The 27,133-nt window shown below is 47.3% G+C and overlaps 1 protein-coding gene across 3 annotated transcripts in view; it reads left to right on the top strand.

Annotated features, from left to right (window-relative positions):
• The window catches only part of nrp2b (neuropilin 2b), a 216,114-nt gene that overhangs the window by 72,717 nt on the left and 116,264 nt on the right, over positions 1–27,133 (top strand). For all 3 annotated transcript variants that reach the window (XM_045212068.1, XM_041868869.2, XM_041868870.2), the window contains exons 4-7: positions 4,140–4,367; positions 6,769–6,924; positions 7,224–7,393; positions 20,177–20,332. In XM_045212068.1, coding sequence (XP_045068003.1) covers positions 4,140–4,367; positions 6,769–6,924; positions 7,224–7,393; positions 20,177–20,332 — 710 coding nt within the window. The remainder of the gene's footprint in view (positions 1–4,139; positions 4,368–6,768; positions 6,925–7,223; positions 7,394–20,176; positions 20,333–27,133) is intronic.

The raw sequence follows: 27,133 nt of genomic DNA on the forward strand, positions 1-27,133 counted from the left end.
CAGTAGACCTACATCGTATACAGTATTGACAGTAGACCTACATAGTATACAGTATTGACAGTAGACCTACATAGTATACAGTATTGACAGTAGACCTACATAGTTTACAGTATTGACAGTAGACCTACATAGTATACAGTATTGACAGTAGACCTACATAGTATACAGTATTGACAGTAGACCTACATAGTATACAGTATTGACAGTAGACCTACATAGTATACGTTATTGACAGTAGACCTACATAGTTTACAGTATTGACAGCAGACCTACATAGTATACAGTATTGACAGCAGACCTACATAGTATACGGTATTGACAGGGGAGGAAGGGCAGAAATATCAGTGGATCAAAGAACAAACAGAGAGTAATCTGCAGCTCTTAACTCTATTAATATACTACCTCACCAGCTGTGACCCAGGGTCCACACACACACACACACACACACACACACACACACACACACACACACACACACACACACACACACACACACACACACACACACACACACACACACACACACACACACACACACACACACACACACACCACGTGCACCCTGGCTGGGTGTAGCTACACTCTCTCACAGAACCGAACGAGGAGGAAGAAGCTGGAGCTTTGACATTACATGACCCCTCTCCTCTCGCACCCACTCATAAAGCACAGAGAGACACACACAAACATTTATGAGCAGAGCTTGTAAGGTGTTCCGTTCCTCATTCCTCGGCAGCGGTCTGAAAACAAGAACGCACGAAACATGGTCTGAGACGAGGGCTGTTTCTACAAGAGGCTTAGTCAGCGCTGGTGGGGCAGGGAGGGTTCTGGGAGGGTGTCTGGGAGGGTGTCTGGGAGGGTGTCTGGGCAACAAGATGAGGCAGAGCTGACCCCACCAAGACAAGCCCAGACCTGCCTGTCTAATCAAGAGGTCTCACACACTCACAGAGCTGAGAGGCCAATGGGCTACTCCCCAGAGCCTACCACACTCACAGAGCTGAGAGGCCAATGGGCTACTCCCCAGAGCCTACCACACGTGCGTGCATTTGAGAGCGCACTGGGCCTTCAATGTGACACGTTGTCTGTCAGTACGGGGCTAAACCCGCTTTCATTTTATTCCTCCACATCCACTGATCCAGGGTGGGCTGGGGGGAGACGAGGGAGAGAGCAGGGGGGGGGGGGTCATGTTAAGGTGACAGGGAGGAATAAACCCAAGGAACCGTCCTCCCACTCTGTTACGTTTAGTTCGGCCACAGGATCTCTCTCTCTCTCTCTCTCTCTGTCTCTGTCTCTCTCTCTCTCTCTGTCTCTCTCTCTCTCTCTCTCTCTCTCTCTCTCTCTCTCTCTCTCTCTCTCTCTCTCTCTCTCTCTGTCTCTCTCTCTCTCTCTCTCTCTCTCTCTCTCTCTCTCTCTCTCTCTCTGTCTCTCTCTGTCTCTGTCTCTCTCTCTCTCTCTCTCTCTCTCTCTCTCTCTCTCTCTCTCTCTCTGTCTCTCTCTCTCTCACTCTCTCTCTGTCTCTGTCTCTGTCTCTCTCTCTCTCTCTCTCTCTCTCTCTCTGTCTCTGTCTCTGTCTCTCTCTCTCTCTCTCTCTGTCTCTCTCTGTCTCTGTCTCTGTCTCTCTCTCTCTCTCTCGCTCTCTCTGTCTCTGTCTCTCTCTCTCTCTCTCTCTCTCTCTCTCTCTCTCTCTCTCTCTCTCTCTCTCTCTCTGTCTCTGTCTCTGTCTCTCTCTCTCTCTCTCTCTCTCTCTCTCTCTCTCTCTCTCTCTCTCTCTCTCTCTCTCTCTCTCTCTCTCTCTCTCTCTCTCTCTCTGTCTCTCTCTCTCTCTCTCTCTCTGTCTCTCTCTCTCTCTCAAATAGTTAAAGTACAAATGGGAAAATAAATAAACATACATATGGGTTGTATTTACAATGGTGTTTGTTCTTCACTGGTTGCCCTTTTCTTGTGGCAACAGGTCACAAATCTTGCAGCTGTGATGGCACACTGTGGTTTTTCACCCAGTAGATAAGGGAGTTTATCAAAATTGGGTTTGTTTTCGAATTCTTTGTGGATCGCTGTAATCTGAGGGAAATATGTGTCTCTAATATGGTCATACATTTGGCAGGAGGTTAGGAAGTGCAGCTCAGTTTCCACCTCATTTTGTGGGCAGTGTGCACATAGCCTGTCTTCTCTTGAGAGCCAGGTCTGCCTACGGCGGCCTTTCTCAATAGCAAGGCTATGCTCACTGAGTCTGTACATAGTCAAAGCTTTCCTTAAGTTTGGGTCAGTCACAGTGGTCAAGTATTCTGCCACTGTGTACTCTCTGTTTAGGGCCAAATAGCATTCTAGTTTGCTCTGTTTTTTTGTTTGTTCTTTCCAATGTGTCAAGTAATTCTCTTTTTGTTTTCTCATGATTTGGTTGGGTCTAGTTCTGTTGTTGTTGTTGTTGTCCTGGGGCTGTGTGGGGTCTGTTTGTGTTTGTGAACAGAGCCCCAGGACAAGCTTACTTAGGGGACTCTTCTCCAAGTTCATCTCTCTGTAGGTGATGGCTTTGTTATGGAAGGTTTGGGAATCGCTTCCTTTTAAGTGGTTATAGAATTTAACGGCTCTTTTCTGGATTTTGATAATTAGCGGGTATTGGCCTAATTCTGCTCTGCATGCATTATTTGGTGTTTTACAATGTACGCGGAGGATGTTTTTGCAGAATTCTGCATGCAGAGTCTCAATTTGGTGTTTGTCCCATTTTGTGAATTCTTGGTTGGTGAGCGGACCCCAGACCTCAGAACCATAAAGGGCAATGGGTTCTATAACTGATTCAAGTATTTTTAGCCAGATCCTAATTGGTATGTCAAATTTTATGTTCCTTTTGATGGCATAGAAGGCCCTTCTTGCCTTGTCTCTCAGATCGTTCACAGCTTTGTGGAAGTTACCTGTGGCGCTGATGTTTAGGCCGAGGTATGTATAGTTTTTTGTGTGCTCTAGGGCAACGGTGTCTAGATGGAATTTGTATTTGTGGTCCTGGCTCTCTCTCGCTCTCTCTCCATCTCTCTGCCTCTCTCTCTCTCTCTCTCTCTCTCTCTCTCTCTCTCTCTCTGTCTCTCTCTCTCTCTCTGTCTCTCTCTCTCTCTCTCTCTCTCTCTCTCTCTCTCTCTCTCTCTCTCTCTCTCTCTCTCTCTCTCTCTCATCTATCTCTCTCTCTCTCTCGCTCTCTCTCTCTCACTCTCTCTATCTCTCTCTCTCTCTCTCTCTCTCTCTCTCTCTCTCTCTCCCCCCCTCTCTCTCTCTCTCTCTCTCTCTCTCTCTCTCTCTCTCTCTCTCTCTCTCTCTCTCTCTCTCTCTCTGTCTCTCTTTTAGATGGCAGAAATGATTTTAGATAAACAGTCTGTTTAGTTCTCTCAGAGATACCCAGTGTGTTGCCAGTCCGTTTAGTTCTCTCAGAGATACCCAGTGTGTTGCCAGTCTATTTAGTTCTCTCAGAGATACCCAGCAGTGGTTGGTCCTATGGGTCCCTTTAACCCTGTGCTCTGGTCATTAGGATAGACAACTAGACAACAAGGCCTTTGGTCCTAACATCCATGTCACAGAGAAAAGAGACAGAGCAGGATCAGATCAATGGACGAGCTACCAGAGAATCCCCTCAGGCCACCAGCTTGTCTCCTCAGTACTACACACAGACAGGGGTGAGGCTGCAGTCACAATAGACTTATTCATTAGACAACATGGAAAAGGCAGACTGACATCAGTATTGGCATCAATGTTTCTGATGAATGTCTCTAATGATTTCTATTGACTTTTTTTGTGATCAACTGTTTATAACTGTTCGGGGGAATTAGAGCCTACAAAAAAGAGAGATGCAGGAAACAGAGCCTACAAAAAAGAGAGATGCAGGAAACAGATTATACAAAAGGAGAGTTGCAGACAACTATTTCAATTTTCCCAAGATGTGCATGATTTCTATCATCTAACACTGAGTAACCACTGATGAAAATTTAGCTATAAGCAGTTTGGTCACTACAATCTAAAAGTGAATGCTCTTTAAAAATTACATTTGATTGATTGATTGACTGATTGACTGACTGATTTTTTGACTGATTGACTGACTGACTGACTGATTGATCCATCTTTCTACCAGTGATTTAATCTTCTGTGTTATTTTTGTGATTCAGGTTCAGACTGCTCCCGTAACTTCACCAGTCAGAATGGGATCATTGAGTCTCCGGGGTTCCCTGATAAATACCCTCATAACCTGGAGTGTTCCTTTATCATCATCGTGCCCCCGGCCATGGACGTGACCCTGACCTTCCTGACCTTTGACCTGGAGAACGACCCCCTGCCTGGGGGAGAGGGAGACTGCAAGTATGACTGGTTGGAGGTCTGGGATGGTCTGCCACAGGGTGAGTCTTCTGGACACACAAAATACAATACACACACACACACACACACACACAATTTGCCATCAATAAAATGCAATTATGTTCGTTGTCCATAGCTTATGCCTGCCCATACCCTAACCCCACCGCCACCATGGGGCACTTTGTTCACAATGTTGACATCAGCAAACCATCAGCAAAGTTAAATAAAGGTTAAATAAAAATAAAACCGCTCTCCCACACGACGCCATCTGCCCAGTATGGTTGAAACTGGGATTCATCCATGAGGAGCGCACTTCTCCAGCGTGCCAGTGGCCATCGATGGTGAGCATTTGCCCACTGAAGTCGGTTACGACGCCGAACTGCAGTCAGGTCAAGACCCTGGTGAGGACGACGAGCACGCAGATGAGCTTCCCTGAGACGGTTTCTGACAGTTTGTGCAGAAATTCGTCGGTTGGCCTTTTATTGTCCCCAGCACAAGGTGCACCTGTGTAATGATCATGCTGTTTAATCAGCTTCTTGATATGCCACACCTGTCAGGTGGATGGATTATCTTGGCAAAGGAGAAATGCTCACAGGGATGTAAACAAGTTTGTGCACAACATTTGAGAGAAATAAGTATTGAAATGGTAATGTCCCTCTGTGTGTCTTGATATGGTAATGTTCAGTTCAGCCCTATCAACAAATGCTTATTTATCTTATTTACTCAAGAGGCCTATTTCATCTATCCACCCACTCCCCAAAAAATGAACACATCTATATTTCAGATTGATTGTGGGTATTTCTTCTCCTCTGTGCCTGGGAGTGAAAGAAAGAGAGAGAGAGAGAGAGAGAGAGAGAGAGCTGCAAGATGAATGTATCAGTCCCAGAAACCCCGGCTCATAGCCCTTCTACCGCCCGGCTGCACCCCGCCTCCCGCCCCCTTACGCCCTCCGGCCCCCCTACCCCTACCCCCTCCCAACCCCCTACCCCTACCCCTACAGCCCCCTACCCCCTACACCCTCCCAACCCCCTACCCCTACCCCCTCCGCCCCCTACCCCCTACCCCCTCCCAACCCCCTACCACAACAGAATCCTAAATCACTCAGCTGTTGACACACAAAGTCCAGGAATTAAGATGTGGAAGAAAGTGAATTAGAAGAAAGGAGGATGAATTTTAGGATCAAGGGAACGGAGGGAAAGAAAACATGTCTAATCCAGAGATGGAGGAGTGAAGACGAGGAACGGAGAGAGAGAAAGAGCACCTCACCCCTCATTAAACCCAAATCACTTTTCATGTGGTATTAGATTCAGGGATAGAGAAATGAAGAGATGGAGCTGATACATCCATTGTTCCCCAGTGGGACCTCTCTATAGCCAGCCCTGCCTGCTGAGAAAGCCAGCCCTGCCTGCTGAGAAAGCCCCAGCCAGCCCAGCCTGCTGAGAAAGCCCTAGCCAGCCCTAGCCAGTCCAGCCTGCTGAGAAAGCCCTAGCCAGCCCAGCCTGCTGAGAAAGCCAGCCCTGCCTGCTGAGAAAGCCCCAGCCAGCCCAGCCTGCTGAGAAAGCCCTAGCCAGCCCAGCCTGCTGAGAAAGCCCTAGCCAGCCCTAGCCAGATCAGTCCCTACACCCAAACGAGGGCATTGCGTTCATCCACCTCTGGCCTGCTGGCTCCCCTTCCTCTGCGGAAGCATAGCTCCCCCTCAGCCCAGTCAAAACTGTTCGCTGCTCTGGCACCCCAATGGTGGAACAAGCTCCCTCACGACGCCAGGACAGCGGAGTCACTCACCACCTTCCGGAGACATTTGAAACCCCACCTCTTTAAGGAATACCTGGGATAGGATAAAGTAATCCTTCTAACCCCCCCCAAATTGTAAAGTGGTTATCCCACTGGCTATAGGGTGAACGTACCAATTTGTGAGTCGCTCTGGCTAAGAGCGTCTGCTAAATGACGTTAATGTGCCCTTGAGCAAGGCACTTGACCCTAATTGCTCCTGTAAGTCGCTCTGGTTAAGAGCGTCTGCTAAATGACTAAAATGTAAAATGTAAAAATGAGAAAGCCCTAGCCAGCCCAGCCTGCTGAGAAAGCCCTAGCCAGCGGTCACTTCTCTCATCAATAAGACAGGATATCTCTTAGTACAGGCCTAACGTCTATCTTCTAGTGTTGTTCTGCCCGAGCTAGCTAACTGGGGTGTTCTGTTCATAACTCAGGATCAGTAACCCTGTTATTCATTATATGGGTGCTGACATTAGGGCTTCTGATGCTGGTGAGCGTGAAATGCTATGTTATGCTACGTCATGTTATGTCATGTTGCATTACATTACTTTATATTATGCTACGTTACGTTATGTTATGTAATGCTATGTAATGCTATGCTATGTAATGTTACATTACGTTACGTCACATAATGTCATGTTTCTAATGGTGGTATCCTGTTTGTGTTTGCAGTGGGACCTCTGATTGGACGTTACTGTGGGACTAAGATCCCTCCTGAGATGACGTCGTCTACAGGAATCCTCTCTCTGTCCTTCCACACGGACATGGCTGTGGCCAAAGATGGCTTCTCCGCTCGCTACAACATGACACACAAAGAAGTCAGCGACAGTAAGTACTGGTGTGTGTGTGTGTGTGTGTGTGTGTGTGTGTGTGTGTGTGTGTGTGTGTGTGTGTGTGTGTGTGTCCGTGTATATCAGTGTTTCTCTTCTATCTCGGACCCCCAGAAAGGTGCCCCCCCCCCGTTTTTTTTCTTCCTGACATCCCCATTTTTCAAATAAACAGGAAGTGAGTTAGTGTGTGTTAGTTCTGTATCAGACTGTCCACCTCTCATTGATTGATTGATTAATTGATTGGTTGGTTGATTGATTGATTGGTTGATTGATTGGTCCACATCTCTCCTCCCCCAGCCTTCCATTGCAGTAACGCGTTAGGTCTGGAGTCAGGGAAGATCTCTGATGACCAGATAACCGCCTCCTCTTCCTTCTATGACAACACATGGTTGCCACGGCAGGCCCGCCTTAACAACGACAACAACGCATGGACGCCCAACGAGGATAGCAGCAAGGAGTTCATCCAGGTGAGACTCCATGTTTAAAAGGCCATGGTGGTGCAGACAGAAATGGAATCTCATTCTAGTGCTGTGAGTGTAGGTGATCTAAAAGCCGGGATTCAGTCCAATGCAGATCAACGACCTGTGATAGACTTTTAAAAGGTAGTTTAACCAATGTCTGCAGAGATCAAGAGCTCAAGCTGGAATCACCTTTAGAAGTAATTGCAGAGCACAGGTTTATCTGTTTGAATCCGAGTCTTTCTGCTAAAGGGTTTTAGAAACAGCCAGACAATAAAGTGTCTCCATGAGTCAGAATATAGACAGACACAACATTAATAATGGCTTTATACTATGTGGTATTATGTGGTACTATGTGGTACTATGTGGTATTATGTGGTACTATGTGGTACTATGTGGTACTATGTGGTACTGTGTGGTACTATGTGGTATTATGTGGTACTATGTGGTACTGTGTGGTACTATGTGGTACTATGTGGTATTATGTGGTACTATGTGGTACTATGTGGTATTATGTGGTACTATGTGGTACTATGTGGTACTATGTGGTATTATGTGGTACTATGTGGTACTGTGTGGTACTATGTGGTACTATGTGGTATTATGTGGTACTATGTAGTACTGTGTGGTACTATGTGGTATTATGTGGTACTATGTGGTATTATGTGGTACTATGTGGTACTATGTGGTACTATGTGGTATTATGTGGTACTATGTGGTACTATGTGGTACTATGTGGTACTATGTGGTATTATGTGTTACTATGTAGTACTGTGTGGTACTATGTGGTACTATGTGGTATTATGTGGTACTATGTGGTATTATGTGGTACTATGTGGTACTATGTGGTATTATGTGGTACTATGTGGTACTGTGTGGTACTATGTGGTACTATGTGGTATTATGTGGTACTATGTAGTACTGTGTGGTACTATGTGGTACTATGTGGTATTATGTGGTACTATGTGGTATTATGTGGTACTATGTGGTACTATGTGGTACTGTGTGGTACTATATGGTACTATGTGGTACTTTTTGGTACTATGTGGTATTATGTGGTATTATGTTGTACTGTGTGGTACTATGTGGTACTATGTGGTACTGTGTGGTACTGTGTGGTATTATGTGGTACTGTGTGGTACTGTGTGGTACTATGTGGTACTATGTGGTATTATGTGGTACTGTGTGGTATAACAAGTTAGGAACCAGATGCCGCTAGAAGACATTGTTTCCTGTACGCTGTCTGTATGCCATCTCCCAGGCATGTTGCTGTCTGGCTGAGTTACGACAAGCCTCTCACAACCATGAGAGGACTCTGAGGACAGCGGACACACACACACGCACGCACGCACGCACGCACGCACGCACGCACGCACCCACCCACCCACCCACCCACGCACGCACGCACGCACGCACGCACGCACGCACGCACGCACACACACACACACACACACACACACACACACACACACACACACACACACACACACACACACAGTGACAGTGACAGACAGGTCTCTAAATCGTGGTGGCCTTCTCTCTGGCCAAGCAGGAAGACAGGAAGGGCCTAGTTTAAGGCCAGGAAGAGCTCCAAGGCTGGAGGCACACTGCCAGTGTTGCTGTAGGAGAGACAGCAGACAGTGACAGCAGGGCCATTGGCATAGGGTGCCAATCCCAGCTGAGCCTCCTCTCTCTCTCTAGATAGTGGCCAGTGGCTGTGTAGTAGCCTGTAGCAGCCTGTAGCAGCCCTGTAGCAGCCTGTAGCAGCCTGTAGCAGCATGTAGCAGCCTGTAGCAGCCTGTAGTAGCCTGTAGCATCCTGTAGCAGCCCTGTAGCAGCCCTGTAGCAGCCTGTAGCAGCCTGTAGCAGCCTGTAGTAGCCTGTAGCAGCCTGTAGCAGCCTGTAGTAGCCTGTAGCAGCCCTGTAGCAGCCCTGTAGCATCATGTAGAAGCCTGTAGCAGCATGTAGCATCCTGTAGCATCCTGTAGCATCATGTAGAAGCCTCTAGCATCCTGTAGCATCATGTAGAAGCCTGTAGCATCATGTAGCATCATGAAGAAGCCTGTAGCATCATGTAGAAGCCTGTAGCATCCTGTAGCATCCTGTAGCATCATGTAGAAGCCTGTAGCAGCCTGTAGCATCCTGTAGCATCCTGTAGCATCATGTAGAAGCCTGTAGCAGCCTGTAGCATCCTGCAGCATCCTGTAGCATCATGTAGAAGCCTGTAGCAGCCTGTAGCATCCTGTAGCATCCTGTAGCATCACGTAGAAGCCTGTAGCATCCTGTAGCATCCTGTAGAAGCCTGTAGCAACCTGTAGCATCCTGTAGCAGCCTGTAGCAACCTGTAGCAACCTGTAGCAAACTGTAGCATCATGTAGCAGCCTGTAGCATCCTGTGGAATCCTGTGGCATCCTGCAGCATCCTGTAGCATCCTGTAGCAGCCGTGTAGCAGCCTGTAGTATCCTGTAGCAACCTGTAGCATCCTGTAGCATCCTGTAGCATCCTGTAGCAGCCTGTAGCATCATGTAGCATCTTGTAGCATCATGTAGAAGCCTGTAGAATCCTGTAGCATCCTGTAGCATCATGTAGAAGCCTGTAGCAACCTGTAGCATCCTGTAGCAGCCTGTAGCAACCTGTAGCAACCTGTAGCAAACTGTAGCATCATGTAGCAGCCTGTAGCATCCTGTGGAATCCTGTGGCATCATGCAGCATCCTGTAGCATCCTGTAGCAGCCGTGTAGCAGCCTGTAGCATCCTGTAGCAACCTGTAGCATCCTGTAGCATCCTGTAGCATGCTGTAGCATCCTGTAGCATCCTGTAGCATCCTGTAGCATGCTGTAGCATCCTGTAGCATCCTGTAGCATCCTGTAGCAGCCTGTAGCATCCTGTAGCAGCCTGTAGCATCCTGTAGCATCCTGTAGTAGCCGTGTAGTAGCCTGTAGCATCCTGTTACTTGCCCCTTACTTTTTTGTTTAACACTTTTTTGGTTACTACATGATTCCATATGTGTTATTTCATAGTTTTGATGTCTTCACTATTATTCTACAATGTATAAAATAGTAAAAATAAAGAAAAACCCTTGAATGAGTTGGTGTGTCCAAACTTTTGACTGGTAGTGTACTTTAAAGATTTTTTCATTGGCAAGATTAGCAAACTTAGGCATGACATGCCAGCAACAAACGCTGACAATACATATCCAAGTATAACTGATCAAATTATGAAAGACAAGCATTGTGATTTTGAATTCTGTAAAGTGAGTGTGGAAGAAGTGAAACAATTACTGTTGTCTATCAACAATGACAAGCCACCGGGGTCTGACAACTTGGATGGAAAATTACTGAGGATAATAGCGGACAATATTTTCAATCTAAGCCTAATAGAAAGTGCGCCCCCTCAGGCCTGGAGGAAAGCAAATGTAATTCCGGTACCCAAGAATAGCAAAGCCTCCCTTTACTGGCTCAAATAGCCGACCCAATCAGCCTGTTACCTACCCTTATTACATTTTTGGAAAAAAATGTGTTTGACCAGATACACAATGCCATTTTACAGTAAACATATTGACAACAGACTAACAGCACGAATAAAGGGAGGGGCATTCAACAAGCACAGCACTTACTCAAATGATTGATGATTGGCTGAGAGAAATAGATGATTAAAAAAAATATTTAAAAAAAAATATATGCACTCACTAACTGTAAGTCGCTCTGGATAAAAAGATTGTGGGAGCTGTTTTGTTATACTTCAGTATGGCTTTTAACATTATCGATCATAGCCTGCTGATGGAAAAACATATGTGTTATGGCTTTACACCCCCTGCTATAATGTGGATAAAGAACACAGAGGGTGTTCTTTCATGGAAGCCTCACAGCTCGGACACCCATGCATACCCCACAAGACATGCCACCAGAGGTCTCTTCACAGTCCCCAAGTCCAGAACAGACAATGGGAGGCGCACAGTACTACATAGAGCCATGACTACATGGAACTCTATTCCACATCAAGTAACTCATGCAAGCAGTAGAATTAGATTTAAAAAACAGATAAAAATACACCTTATGGAACAGCGGGACTGTGAAGAGACACACAGACACATGATAAGATGCGCACTCCACACACACACGTACACATGGGTGTTGTATTATAAAAATGTGATAGTGGAGTAGTGGCCTGAGGAAACACACTAATCTCTCTCTCTCTCAGTATAGTGACAAGTGCCGAGTGACATTCTGTGACGGTCTTTGGCAGTGTCTCTCTCTCGGTATAGTGGCCATTGCTGAGTGTCAGTCTGTGTTAGTCTGTGGCAGTCTGTAACGGTCTGTGGCAGTCTGTGTTAGTCTTTGGAGGTCTGTAACGGTCTGTGGCAGTCTGTGTTAGTCTTTGGAGGTCTGTAACGGTCTGTGGCAGTCTCTCGCTCTCAGTATAGTGGCCAGTGCCTTGTGACAGTCTGTGGTAGTCTGTTATTTTGACCTACATCTGTCTGTATAGTTTGTGGCACTCTGTAGCGCTGTGTAGTGGTCTGTGACAGTCCCTGTGGCAGTGTGCTGCAGTCCCTGTGGCGGTCTGTGACAGTCCCTGTGGCAGTGTGCTGCAGTCCCTGTGTTCCTGCAGAGGTCCCAGCTGTTGCCCAATATTAACACCTAGCAGAGGGGCCTGCATGCTCCCCTGGCCCCTGGCCCCTGTCTGCTGACCTCCTGCCTGTCTGGCTCTCTGTCTGTCTGCCACTAGCTGTCTGCCTGCCACTAGCTGCCTGTCTCCCTGCCTGCCACTAGCTGTCTCCCTGCCTGCCACTAGCTGCCTGTCTCCCTGCCTGCCACTAGCTGTCTCCCTGCCTGCCACTAGCTGCCTGCCTGCCACTAGCTGTCTCCCTGCCTGCCACTAGCTGTCTCCCTGCCTGCCACTAGCTGTCTCCCTGCCTGCCACTAGCTGTCTCCCTGCCTGCCACTAGCTGTCTCCCTGTCTGCCACTAGCTGTCTCCCTGCCTGCCACTAGCTGTCTCCCTGCCTGCCACTAGCTGTCTGCCTGCCACTAGCTGTCTCCCTGTCTGCCACTAGCTGTCTCCCTGCCTGCCACTAGCTGTCTCCCTGCCTGCCACTAGCTGTCTGCCTGCCACTAGCTGTCTGCCTGCCACTAGCTGCCTGTCTGCCTGCCACTAGCTGCCTGTCTTCCTGCCTGCCACTAGCTGTCTCCCTGCCTGCCACTAGCTGTCTGCCTGCCTGCCACTAGCTGCCTGTCTTCCTGTCTGCCACTAGCTGTCTCCCTGCCTGCCACTAGCTGTCTGCCTGCCACTAGCTGTCTCCCTGCCTGCCACTAGCTGTCTCCCTGCCTGCCACTAGCTGTCTCCCTGCCTGCCACTAGCTGTCTCCCTGTCTGCCACTAGCTGTCTCCCTGCCTGCCACTAGCTGTCTGCCTGCCACTAGCTGTCTCCCTGCCTGCCACTAGCTGTATCCCTGCCTGCCACTAGCCTTCTCCCTGCCTGCCACTAGCTGTCTCCCTGCCTGCCACTAGCTGTCTGCCTGCCTGCCACTAGCTGCCTGTCTGCCACTAGCTGCCTGCCTGCCACTAGCTGTCTCCCTGCCTGCCACTAGCTGTCTGCCTGTCTGCCACTAGCTGCCTGCCTGCCACTAGCTGTCTCCCTGTCTGCCACTAGCTGTCTGCCTGCCACTAGCTGTCTCCCTGCCACTAGCTGCCTGTCTGCCTGCCACTAGCTGTCTCCCTGCCACTAGCTGCCTGTCTGCCTGCCACTAGCTGCCTGTCTCCCTGCCTGCCACTAGCTGTCTCCCTGCCTGCCACTAGCTGTCTCCCTGCCTGCCACTAGCTGTCTCCCTGCCTGCCACTAGCTGTCTCCCTGCCTGCCACTAGCTGCCTGCCTTCATCCCTGCCTCAGACAGCCCATCTTGACAAACAGCTGTCATAAATGCCAGCATGCCTCTCCAGCATACATCTTCGGTCCGGTCCCAAATGGCACCCTATTCCCTGCATAGTGTGCTACTTTTGACAAGGGCCCTATGTGAATAGGGCCATTTGGGATGTAACCTTAGAGCTACCAACAGGCCTCTTAAAATGACTCTCATGACTGTGTGACACGTGCTCCTGGGCATGTGTGTTTCTGCAGTGTTGTGTGTGTTGGCTCAAGAGCCACGCGTGGTGTGCATCCATGGAAATGTCAGTGTAAGAGATTTAGGGAGGGAGGGAGGGAGGGAGGGAGGGAGGGAGCAAGAGAGAGAGAGAGAGAGAGAGAGAGAGAGATTTATTTATTTATTTTCCCATTTGTACTTTAACTATTTGCACATTGTTACAACACTGTATATAGACATAATATGACATTTGAAATGTCTTTATTCTTTTGGAACTTCTGAGTGTAATGTTTACTGTTAATATTCATAGTTTATTTCACTTCTGTTTACTATCTACTTCACTTCCTTTGGCAATGTTAACATACGTTTCCCATGCCAATAAAGCCCTTAAATTGAATTGAATTGAGAGAGAGAGAGAGAGAGAGAGAGAGAGAGAGAGAGAGAGAGAGAGAGAGAGAGAGAGAGAGAGAGAGAGAGAGAGAGGAATGCATCCTCTTTCTACATAGGGTGTCCTCTTCTGGTCTACTGGGGAGGAAGCCTGAAACAGCCACTGCTGACTCAGTCATTCTCTTACTGTTGCAGACAGACATGCAGACAGACAGATGGATGGACAGTATGCAGACAGACGGACAGACATGCAGACAGACAGACGGACAGACGGACAGGCAGACAGACATGCAGGCAGACAGAGAAACAGTGATTCTGATTCTCTGGTTGTGTCTCAAATGGCACCCTATCCCCTATGTAATGCCCTCATTTCGACCAGGGCCCATATACATATAGTACACTATATAGGGAATAGGGTGCCATTTGGAACGCACCTATTCTCTCTCTGTTCTGTTCCGCCAGCTGATCATGCGAGTGAGGCGCCTCCACTCTCCTCTCCTCTCCTCTCCTCTCCTCTCCTCTCCTCTCCTCTCCTCTCCTCTCCTCTCCTCTCCTCTCCTCTCCTCTCCTCTCCTCTCCTCTCCTCTCCTCTCCTCTCCTCTCCTCTCCTCTCCCCTCCCCTCCTCTTCTCTCCTCTCCACTGACAGTAACTGCCACCTGATTGATGAGGGTGTTTCCTGGGTAATCAACAGTTAGCAGCAGTCCTCTAGTCATTGATTTAGTGTCTACCTGCCTGTCTCCCTGCTGGCCTCTACGCAGAGGCACAGACTGCCTTGCAAATTGCACCTTATTGACCTATATAGTCCCTATGTGCCCTGGTCAAAAGTAGTGCACTATTTAGGGAATAGGGTGCAATTTGGGACACAACCTCAGAGAGAGGAGGGGTGGAGGGGAAACTGTCTCTCTGACAGATAACAGGCAACCTCAGAGAGATGAGGGGTGGAGGGGGAACGGGAGCACCTGTCTCTCTGACAGATAACAGATGCTGCAGTTTTCACCCCTTATGTCTTGTATGACGTCACCGGGCTAGCGAGCAGAGATTCAGGGGCTGCGTCCCAAATGCGTCATCAGAGTGTGACGCATGCTGAATGTAGAACGAAAGAGAGCACAGTTTGTTGTTTTGAAAGTTTCTGAAAAAGATTTTCCTTAAAAAAACGATTGCTTACTAGCCTACCTGTTTAATTTGGATCCTGCGACGCGGTTAACCTCAGTTTCTGGGACCGCTATGGTGCAAAAGAGGCAGACGAGCCGACATCCTGACTAGACTACATTGGCGTGCAAATACACCGCTTCTACCCTCCGTTCTGTAGGTCGAACGTAGTCACTAGAGAACAAACTGGAAGAGCTTCGTTCGAGACTATCCTACCAAGAAGAAGGGTTATATTCTCTGTTTCACGGTGTCGTGGCAACAAGGACATGGATAATATACATCTAGCTGGCTTTTCCATGCATCGTCAAGACCGGTCGGCAGCCTCGGGTACGCTGAGGGGTGGAGGGGTTTGTCTCTTTGTTAACAGCTGGTGCGCAATCTCTAATGTTAAGGAAGTCTCAAGTTTAGAATACCTCATGATAAGCCGCAAACCATACTATTTACCAAGACAGTTTTCATCTATATTTTTCGTAGCCGTCTATTTACCACGGCGGTGCTTCTCGTGGCCGGTGATTTTAATGCAGGGAAACTGAAATCAGTTTTACCTCATTTTTACCAGCTTGTCACACAAATTCTAGATCACCTTTACTCCACACACAAAAATGCATGCAAGGTTCTCCCTCACCCTCCTTTTGGCAAATCTGACCATAACTCTATCCTCCTGATTCCTACTTACAAGCAAAAACTCAAACAAGAAGTACCAGCGCTCAATACAGAAGTGGTCTGATGAAGCGGATGCTAAGCTACAGGACTGTTTTGATAGCACAGACTGGAATATATTCTGCGATTCATCCGATAACATTAAGGAGTTTACCACATCAGTCACCTGCTTCATTAATAAGTGCATCGACGATGTCGTCCCCAAGGTGACCATACGTACATATCCCAACCAGAAGCCATGGATTACAGGCAACATCCGCAACGAGCTAAAGGCTAGAGCTGCCACTTTCAAGGAGCGGGACACTAATCCGGACGCTTATAGAAAAGAGGCTACCTACTCAGTAGTGAAGAGGTTACCTACTCAGTAGTGAAGAGGACACCTACTCAGTAGTGAAGAGGACACCTACTCAGTAGTGAAGAGGACACCTACTCAGTAGTGAAGAGGTTACCTACTCAGTAGTGAAGAGGACACCTACTCAGTAGTGAAGAGGACACCTACTCAGTAGTGAAGAGGTTACCTACTCAGTAGTGAAGAGGACACCTACTCAGTAGTGAAGAGGTTACCTACTCAGTAGTGAAGAGGTTACCTACTCAGTCGTGAAGAGGTTACCTACTCAGTAGTGAAGAGGTTACCTACTCAGTAGTGAAGAGGTTACCTACTCAGTAGTGAAGAGGTTACCTACTCAGTAGTGAAGAGGTTACCTACTCAGTAGAGAAGAGGTTACCTACTCAGTAGTGAAGAGGTTACCTACTCAGTAGTGAAGAGGACACCTACTCAGTAGTGAAGAGGTTACCTACTCAGTAGTGAAGAGGTTACCTACTCAGTAGTGAAGAGTGCACACCTACTCAGTAGTGAAGAGGTTACCTACTCAGTAGTGAAGAGGACACCTACTCAGTAGTGAAGAGGTTACCTACTCAGTAGTGAAGAGGACACCTACTCAGTAGTGAAGAGGACACCTACTCAGCAGTGAAGAGGTTACCTACTCAGTAGTGAAGAGGTTACCTACTCAGTAGTGAAGAGGACACCTACTCAGTAGTGAAGAGGTTACCTACTCAGTAGTGAAGAGGTTACCTACTCAGTAGTGAAGAGGACACCTACTCAGTAGTGAAGAGGACACCTACTCAGTAGTGAAGAGGTTACCTACTCAGTAGTGAAGAGGACACCTACTCAGTCGTGAAGAGGTTACCTACTCAGTGGTGAAGAGGTTACCTACTCAGTAGTGAAGAGGTTACCTACTCAGTAGTGAAGAGGTTACCTACTCAGTAGTGCTGAGGTTACCTACTCAGTAGAGAAGAGGTTACCTACTCAGTAGTGAAGAGGTTACCTACTCAGTAGTGAAGAGGTTACCTACTCAGTAGTGAAGAGGTTACCTACTCAGTAGTGAAGAGGTTACCTACTCAGTAGTGAAGAGGTTACCTACTCAGTAGTGAAGAGGTTACCTACTCAGTAGTGAAGAGGTTACCTACTCAGTAGTGAAGAGGTTACCTACTCAGTAGTGAAGAGGTTACCTACTCAGTAGTGAAGAGGACACCTACCCAGTAGTGAAGAGGACACCTACACTCTTCTATTATTTCTCTGCATGGTTGGGAAGCATTTCAATGTTAGTCTCCATCTGTTGTTTACGAAGCAAGTACTATTTTATTTAAGTCATCTGAGAAGTGAAATGACAACATTGAACAGTGAACCATCATATTTTTGTGTAAAAGATCTAATAATGATTAGTAATAAACTGGTCTTAAATACATCTAAAACTAAAAGCATTGTATTTGGTTCAAAACCTTCTCTAATACCTAAACCTTGTCACAAGTGTAGAGAGGAGGCAGGAGAGGCGAGGAGATGGTCCCCCACATCAGAGGGCATGTAGATACGCCCCTCGGGACAATGGGCAGGTGAGGGCTCCTGTCGCAGGGCTCGACGGATGTCCGCGTCCACATTCCACACGACAGGAGCCACAATGCGGGACAGGGGAATAATGGGTGTCCCCTCCTCCTTCCGATCCCGGCCCGGGAATAGGGCCCACCTGGCCTGACGCGGGTTCAGCCTCTTCGCTGCTCGAATGTACTCTAGGTTCCGGTGGTCTGTCCAGACAATGAATTGGTATTGAGCACCCTCCAGCCAGTGCCGCCATGCCTTCAGCGCCTTCTTGACGGCCAACAACTCACGATTCCCCACGTCGTAATTCCACTCCGCGGGGAGTCAGCTTTTGTGAGTAGAAGGCGCATGGATGTAGTTTAGTCGGCGATCCAGTGCGTTTGGAGAGAACAGCCCCAACTCCAACCTCGGAGGCGTCCACCTCCACGATGAAGGGCAGAGACGGGTCAGGGTGAGCCCAGAACCGGTGCGTTCGTAAACCGTGTTCCTTGACTGCACGAAAGGCTTCGTTGGCCTCCCCAGTCCAGCGCAGCTGTCGAGGACCTCCCTTCAAAAAGAGGTTACCTACTCAGTAGTGAAGAGGACACCTATCCAGGGAGCGGTGTCCAAGGAGACCCTGAAGTCCTATTATGTCATCACCTTCAAGCTGGAGGATACCTCCCAACAACATGCATGCCAGTCTTTCCTGGTTGAGGGTTGACGAGAGATGAACTGCTTCTCCTAGTTTTTATGAGAAATGTTACTGTGATGGAAATTCCAGATTGTCTTCATAATCAGATAACGTTCAGCTCAGACACCCATAGATACCCCACAAGACATGCCACCAGGGGTCTCTTCACAGTCCAGAATGAATTCACGGCAACCGTGTAGCTCAGTTGGTAGAGCATGGCACTTGCAATGCCAGGGTTGTGGGTTCGATTCCCACAGGGGGCCAGTATGAAAATGTATGCACTATCTGTAAGTCGCTCTGGATAAGAGCGTCCGCTAAATGACTAAGATGTAAAATGTAAACACACAGTATTATACAGAGCCATGATTGCATGGAACTCCTTTCCATCTCCAATTACTCAAGCAAACAGCAAAATTACCTTTAAAAACAACATCTCATTGCACAATAGGGACTGTAAAATGACACACACACACTCTGACACACTCTAACACACGCTAACTCACACATACACACTCTATCTCTAACACACACACAATCTATACAAACATTATTCTTTAGTTGTATTGTTTGTATATCATTGAATTTTTAATTTCTGTGACTGTCCTTGTCTATCTGTGTACAGTATCAGTGTGGAATAGCTGCTGCTATGGCAAACGCTCATGGGGATTGAAATAAACCAATAATGAACCAATAATGAACCAATAATGAACCAATAATAAACCAATAATGAACCAATAATGAACCAATAATGAACCAATAATAAACCAATAATGAACCAATATTGAACCAATAATGAACCAATAATGAACCAATAATAAACCAATAATGAACCAATAATAAACCAATAATGAACCAATAATGAACCAATAATAAACCAATAATGAACCAATAATGAACCAATAATGAACCAATAATGAACCAATAATGAACCAATAATAAACCAATAATGAACCAATAATGAACCAATAATGAACCAATAATGAACCAATAATGAACCAATAATGAACCAATAATAAACCAATAATGGCACCCTATTCTTTTTATAGTGCGCTAGTTTTGACCAGGACTCTGCAGTGCACTATATAGGGAATATGGTGCCATTTGGGACGTAGCCAGGGATTTAGAGAGCAGAGCTGAGAGCTGGTCCCAGAAGACTGAACCTGGGAGGCTGAGAGAGTTGCTGATTAAACTCCTGGTGTGTGTGTGTGTATATGTGCGTGACTGCGTCTGTGTGTATCTGTGTGTGTGTGTGTGTGTCTCCCGGCTGCTCCTGCGGTATATACCCTGGTAGTATTCCTAGTCCAGCCACGTAGCAGAGCAGAATGGAGATGGAATAGGAGGGTGATTATCGGTACTGTGTGAAGGGAAATTATAATGAGCACCAGGGTTATTACTATCGATCGCTGCAGTAGGGGGGAGAGAGAGAGAGAGGGTTAGAGAGAGAGAGGGTTAGAGAGAGAGAGAGAGAGAGAGAGAGAGAGAGAGAGAGAGAGAGAGAGGGTTAGAGAGAGAGAGAGAGAGAGAGAGAGAGAGAGAGAGAGAGAGAGAGAGAGAGAGAGAGAGAGAGAGAGAGAGAGAGAGAGATGATCTTGATGATGTTCTTTCTCCATCTCTCTCTTCTCTCACTCATCTCTCTCAATGGTGATCTCTCCCCCCTATCTCTATCTCTAACTCCTCTCTCTGGGTAATGAGGAAGAGGACCTGGTTCTCTATAGTGTTGTATTTTGGAATAGGCATTTGAATTTGCACATAAGCTTATTAAATGTTTTCTCTATATCTCTCTTTCTCACTATCTCTCTCTCTCTTTCTCTCGCGCTCTCTCTCTCTCTATCTCTCACTCTTTCTCTCTCTTTCTCTCACTCTCTCTCTCTCTCTCTCTCTCTCTCTCTCTCTCTTTCTCTCTCTCTCTCTCTCTCTCTCTCTCTCTCTCTCTCTCTCTCTCTCTCTCTTTTTCTTCCTCCTTCCCTCCCTCTCCCCAGGTGGATCTCCATGTCCTGAAGGTGTTGACAGGTATCTCCACCCAGGGAGCGGTGTCCAAGGAGACCCAGAAGTCCTATTACGTCATTACCTTCAAGCTGGAGGTCAGCACCAACGGAGAAGACTGGATGGTCTACCGATATGGGAAGAACCACAAGGTATGATACACGCGTGTGCAGCATAAAACATGCGTGTGCAGCACATTCGGGATGCTACATTGTGTAGCATAAAACTTACTCCTCAGCCTGAAGTGTCCCCACTTACGCCAGCGAATAGCTAGCTTTTCACGTGGCGCCGACTGGTAAGACGCTTCAGGACGGCGGTAACATGTGCTAGTAAGGCAGAGGTCCTGGGTTTCAGCCTCGGTGTCAGCCGAATCAGTCAGGAAGGTATGGGCCAAATCGGGAGGAAGTGGTACTCACTAAGCAAGCATCGTGACATCCTTTACACATGCATACACACACACACACACACACACACACACACACACACACACACACACACACACACACACACACAGACAGACAGAGACACACATGCACATTCACGCACACGCAGAGACATGTACACACACGGCAATAACCACAAAGTAGGACATACACACCGATATGACAAAAACATAAGGTAGGAGACAAGAACATTGTGGCATCTATAGACATTCTGGGACTTATGGGAAGGTTATCTGCCAGGTAGGACAAAGGCTCTTCTCTCTGATTCGCTATTCAACATCCCACTGTGGGAGCTGTCACCTGTCACCTGTCACCTGTTACCTGTTACCTGTTACCTGTTACCTGTTACCTGTTACCTGTTACCTGTTACCTGGCAGGTCTATACACACACACACACACCCCTGCACACACACACCTGCACACACACACACACACCCCTGTACACACACACACACCTGCACACACACACACACCCCTGCACACACACACACCTGCATACACACACACACACACACACACACACACACCCTGCACACACACACACACCTGCATACACACACCTGCATACACACACACACACACACACACACACACACACACACACACACACCTGCACACACACACCTGCACACACACACAGAGCGGACTGTGGGACTGTGAGGCTGCAGTGCTAACAGAGCTGTTAGTGGAGGAGAGTTAAATACACATCTAGGTATATTTATACAGTACCAGTCAAAGGTTTGGACATACCTACTCATTCAAGGGTTTTTCTTAATTTTTTACAATTTTTTATATTGTAGAATAATAGTGAAGACGTCAAAACTATGAAATAACACATATGGAGTCATGTAGTAACCAAAAAAAGTGTTAAACAAATCAAAATATATTTGAGATTTGAGATTCTTCAAATAGCCACCCTTTGCCTTGATGACAGCTTTGCACACTCTTGGCATTCTCTCAACCAGCTTCATGAGGTAGTCACCTGGAATTCATTTCAATTAACAGGTGTGCCTTCTTAAATGTTAATTTGTAGAATATATTTCCTTCTTTAATGCGTTTGAGCCAATCAGTTGTGTTGTGACAAGGTAGGGGTGGTATACAGAAGATAGCCCTATTTGGTAAAAGACCAAGTCCATATTATGGCAATAACAGCTCAAATAAGCAAAGAGAAACGACAGTCCATCATTACTCACTCTCCCCCTCCCCCATCCCTCACTCCCCCCTACTCTTCCCTCACTCCCCCCGCCTTCCCTCACTCCCCCCCCTCCTCCTCACTCACTCCCCCTCCTCCTCCTTCACTCCCCCCCTACTCCTTCCCTCACTCCCCCCTCCTCTTCCCTCACTCCCCCCTACTCCTTCCCTCACTCCCCCCTCCTCTTCCCTCACTCCCCCCTCCTCCTTCCCTCACTCCCTCCTCATCCTTCACTCCCCCCTCCTCGTCCTTCACTCCCCCCTCCTCTTCCCTCACTCCCCCCTCCTCCTTCCCTCACTCCCCCCCGCTCCTTCCCTCACTCCCCCCCCACTCCTTCCCTCACCCCCTCCTCCCTCCCTCACTTCCCCCCATCCTCCTCCTTCACTCCCCCTCCTCGTCCTTCACTCCCCCCACTCCTTCCCTCACTCCCCCCCACTCCTTCCCTCACTCCCCCACTCCTTCCCTCACTCCCCCTACTCCTTCCCTCACTCCCCCTATTCCATCCCTCACTCCCCCCACTCCTTCCCTCACTCCCCCCTATTCCATCCCTCACTCCCCCCCCACTCCTTCCCTCACTCCCCCCTATTCCATCCCTCACTCCCCCCTACTCCTTCCCTCACTCCCCCCACTCCTTCCCTCACTCCCCCCACTCCTTCCCTCACTCCCCTCCTCCTTTCCTCCTCCTCACCTCTTCCCTGATCTTCCTCTACCTCTCTCCTTCCTCGCTAAGCTTTGTTCCGTTTTTCTCAAGAAAGCCATCTGAGAAAGCCATCAGAACGGAGACAGAGCAATTTATGCAGTTTTTACAAATCTTATTTTGTAACAAAATGTAAAGAGGTGTGTCGTTTGGAGGGAGAAGAAACAGAGTGCCAAAGTGAGTGACTGTTCTTTGGACTAATACAGCTTTTTACTGGCTGTTAGTTGATCTATTGTTAACCAGGCTTCTCTCTCTCTCCCTCCTCTCTCTCTCTCTCTCTCTCTCTCTCTCTCTCTCTCTCTCTCTCTCTCTCTCTCTCTCTCTCTCTCTCTCACACACACACTTCTCTTCTCCTTACATCTGTCCATGTGACAGGCAGCCTCTGGAAACACAACCATTATGTTGATTTGTTAGATTTGTAACGTATTTAATAATGTCATTAAAGCTGCGTTATATGGAACCACATGGGCCATATGGAATAAATGCTCGGCTCTACACAGTCCCCTAGACAGTTCACCAGCCCACAGTGAGCAACGCAGCTCTGGGGTCCGTACACCCCACCCCCTGCATCTCATGTTTCCTAATCTTCCAGATGTTTTTTTTTTTTTTTAACCTTCCCCAACAGGTAATTTAGTGGACAGTCCCTAAGCCTATTGTCTACACTGTACCTAGGCCCTCCAACATACAGGTCCACAGTCAACCCCAACCCCAACCCCAACCCTGTATGCCAGGAACAGACACCCCCCTCCCCACTGATGGATCAAGGTACGACACGTATCTGTTGGTAGCGACAGCCCCTGTGAATAATCCTCCACCGTAGATCAGCAATACGCTTCTCTATTTGAGGTTTATACAGGGAGCGCCAACGTCCTCTCAGAGAAGAGCCTGGTCCCCCCGGCCATCCCGTTACCCACGCAGCTGGTGTTTACGACGAGCCAGCTTCACAGTACAGAGCATTTTTGCTGGCTGTTGGAAAAAAAAGACCCCACAGCTCTGGAGTCTTGAACGTTAAGATCATTTCCTCCCCCTCCCGGTGTTCCCCTGCAGTGGCAGCAATGGTGAAAGGAGGCATGTCAGTGTCATTCGTTGTTAGACGGTCCAGTCACTGCCAATTCCCCAGCGGCTCTCTGAACGAGCACGGTAGATGGCACAGACCCCCTCCACCACCTGCTGCAGCAGCCTGGTTGACTATATGGAGGAAAGCCTCTTCCGTGTCGCTGGCAGATTTCTACCCAGCCTAATCTTGCAAGTCTCCCAATTTAGTGAACCCCGCTCTCACAAGCCTGGCCCAAAAAGCTTGCAGAGGTCAGCACTCTGGTCTGGATGAGTGGGTTGTGAAAACAGTGGCTCCTCCATTACCCATGCTCCTGGCCGTGAAACGTCTCTGTGAACAGATTTCCAGAGAAGAACAGAGTAATGGTTGACTTATGGACCTGCTCCAGATCCAACAGCCTGTCGTAGCCAAGGTCCCCCTGCTCTCCTCAGAACAGCCCAAGTACTGTCTCTCCAGCACACCCCCTGCCGGTACAGACGTCTCTGTGCAGCTTGTAGATTGAAAGCTGTCACTCTGGACCCAATGGCAAGTTGTTTAATTAGATTCTGAACCATTATTACATTAGATATTTATCTGTTTTATTTGTTATATAGATGCACTACATTACCAAAAGTATGTGGACATCTGCTCGTCGAACATCTCATTCCAAAATCATGGGCATTAATATGGAGTTGGTCCCCCCCTTTGCTGCTATAACAGCCTCCAATCTTCTGGGAAGGCTTTCCACTAGATGTTGGAACATTGCTGCGGGGACTTGCTTCCATTCAGCCACAAGAGCATTAGTGAGGTCGGGAAATTATGTTGGGCGATTAGGCCTGGCTCACAGTCGGCGTTCCAATTCATCCCAAAGGTGTTCGATGGGGTTAAGGTCAGGGCTCTGTGCAGGCCAGTCAAGCTCTTCCATTTCTGTATGGACCTCTATTTGTGCACGGGGGCATTGTCATGCTGAAACAGGAAATGGCCTTCCCCAAACTGTTGCCACAAAGTTGGAAGCACAGAATTGTCTAGAATGTAATTGTATGCTGTAGCGTTAAGATTTCCCTTCACTGGAACTAAGGGGCCTAGCCCGAACCATGAAAAACAGCCCCAGACCATTATTCCTCCTCCACTAAACTTTACAGTTGGCACCATGCATTGGGGCAGGTAGCGTTCTCCTGGCATCCGCAAAACCCAGATTCATCCGTCGGACTGCCAGATGGTGAAGCGTGATTCATCACTCCAGAGAACGCGTTTCCACTGCTCCATCCAGAGTCCAATGGCGGCGAGCTTTACAGCAATCCAGCTGACGCTTGGCATTGCGTATTGTGATCTTAGGCTTGTGTGTGGCTGCTCGGCCATGGAAACCCATTTCATGAAACTCCCGACGAACAGTTCTTGTGCTGAGGTTGCTTCCTGACCAGTTTGGAGCTCAGTAGTGTGTGTTGCAACCGAGGACAGACGATTTTTACGCTCTACGCGCTTCAGGACTCGGCGGTCCCGTTCTGTGAGCTTGTGCGGCCTACCACTTCGCGGCTGAGCCTAGATGTTTCCACTTCACAATAACAGCACTTACAGTTGACCCGGGGCAGCTCTAGCAGGGCAGATATTTGACGAACTGACTTGTTGGAAAGGTAGCATCCTATGACGGTGCCACGTTGAAAGTCTTTGAGCTCTTTGGTAAGGCCATTCTACTGCCAATGTTTGTCTATGGTGATTGCATGGCTGTGTGCTCAATTTTATACACCTGTCAGCAACGAGTGTGGCTGAAATAGCCGAATCCACTAATTTGAAGGGGCATCCTCATACTGCTGTATATATAGTGTATGCTGTGTAATGTCCTCATACTGCTGTATATATAGTGTATGATGTGTAATGTCCTCATACTGCTGTATATATAGTGTATGATGTGTAATGTCCTCATACTGCTGTATATATAGTGTATGATGTGTATTGTCCTCGTACTTCTGTATATATAGTGTATGCTGTGTAATGTCCTCATACTGCTGTATATATAGTGTATGATGTGTATTGTCCTCATACTTCTGTATATATAGTGTATGATGTGTAATGTCCTCATACTGCTGTATATATAGTGTATGATGTGTAATGTCCTCATACTGCTGTATATATAGTGTATGATGTGTAATGTCCTCATACTGCTGTATATATAGTGTATGATGTGTATTGTCCTCGTACTTCTGTATATATAGTGTATGATGTGTAATGTCCTCGTACTGCTGTATATATAGTGTATGATGTGTAATGTCCTCATACTGCTGTATATATAGTGTATGATGTGTAATGTCCTCATACTGCTGTATATATAGTATACGATGTGTAATGTCCTCATACTGCTGTATATATAGTGTATGATGTGTAATGTCCTCGTACTTCTGAATATATAGTGTATGATGTGTCCTCGTACTGCTGTATATATAGTGTATGATGTGTAATGTCATCATACTGCTGTATATATAGTGTATGATGTGTAATGTCCTCGTACTGCTGTATATATAGTGTATGATGTGTAATGTCCTCGTACTGCTGTATATATAATGTATGATGTGTAATGTCCTCATACTGCTGTATAGATAGTGTATGATGTGTAATGTCCTCATACTGCTGTATATATAGTGTATGATGTGTAATGTCCTCATACTGCTGTATAGATAGTGTATGATGTGTAATGTCCTCGTACTGCTGTATATATAGTGTATGATGTGTAATGTCCTCGTACTGCTGTATATATAGTGTATGATGTGTAATGTCCTCATACTGCTGTATATATAGTGTATGATGTGTAATGTCCTCATACTGCTGTATATATAGTGTATGATGTGTAATGTCCTCATACTGCTGTGTATATAGTGTTGTGTCTTCATAGTATAGCAACTATTTTTATTGTTGTTTTCACCATTGTGTATCACTTTGGTTTGGCAACACTGACCTTGTTATTCATGCCATTAAAGCATATTGAATTTGAATATGAATTTGAGAGAGAGAGAGAGAGAGAGGTATGGGGAGAGATAGGGGGAGAGAGAGAGAGAGATAGGGGCGAGATAGGGGGAGAGAGAGAGAGAGAGAGAGATGGGGGAGAGAGTGAGAGATAGGGGAGAGATAGGGAGAGAGAGATAGGGGAGAGAGAGAGATAGAGAGAGTGATTGAGGGAGTGAGAGAGAGACAGAGAGAGAGAGAGAGAGATGGGGAGAGAGTGAGAGATAGGGAGAGAGAGAGAGATAGAGAGAGCGATTGAGGGAGAGAGAGAGAGATAGAGAGAGCGATTGAGGGAGAGATAGATAGAGGGGGAGAGAGAGAGAGCGATTGAGGGGGAGATGGGGGGGGAGAGAGAGATATTGTTCACTCGTCATCGGTTCCTTCGTTCCTCGTTTCATAAGGAGGATGTTTCTAATGTTTCTGATAAGTAAAGAAGTTCTAAAAAGAACAATATGGTCAAGATTTCCATCAGTTGGAAAGACATAAATGTTGAGCACAGTTTCATTTCACTGACGGCTTGTCTTGTACGGGCTAGAAAGCATGACACTGATGTCAAGAGTTGTTATTCTGATTGGAGACATACTATTGTAGGTC

This window comes from Coregonus clupeaformis, chromosome 40 (genome assembly GCF_020615455.1).
Source record: "Coregonus clupeaformis isolate EN_2021a chromosome 40, ASM2061545v1, whole genome shotgun sequence".
Lineage (NCBI taxonomy): Eukaryota > Metazoa > Chordata > Actinopteri > Salmoniformes > Salmonidae > Coregonus > Coregonus clupeaformis.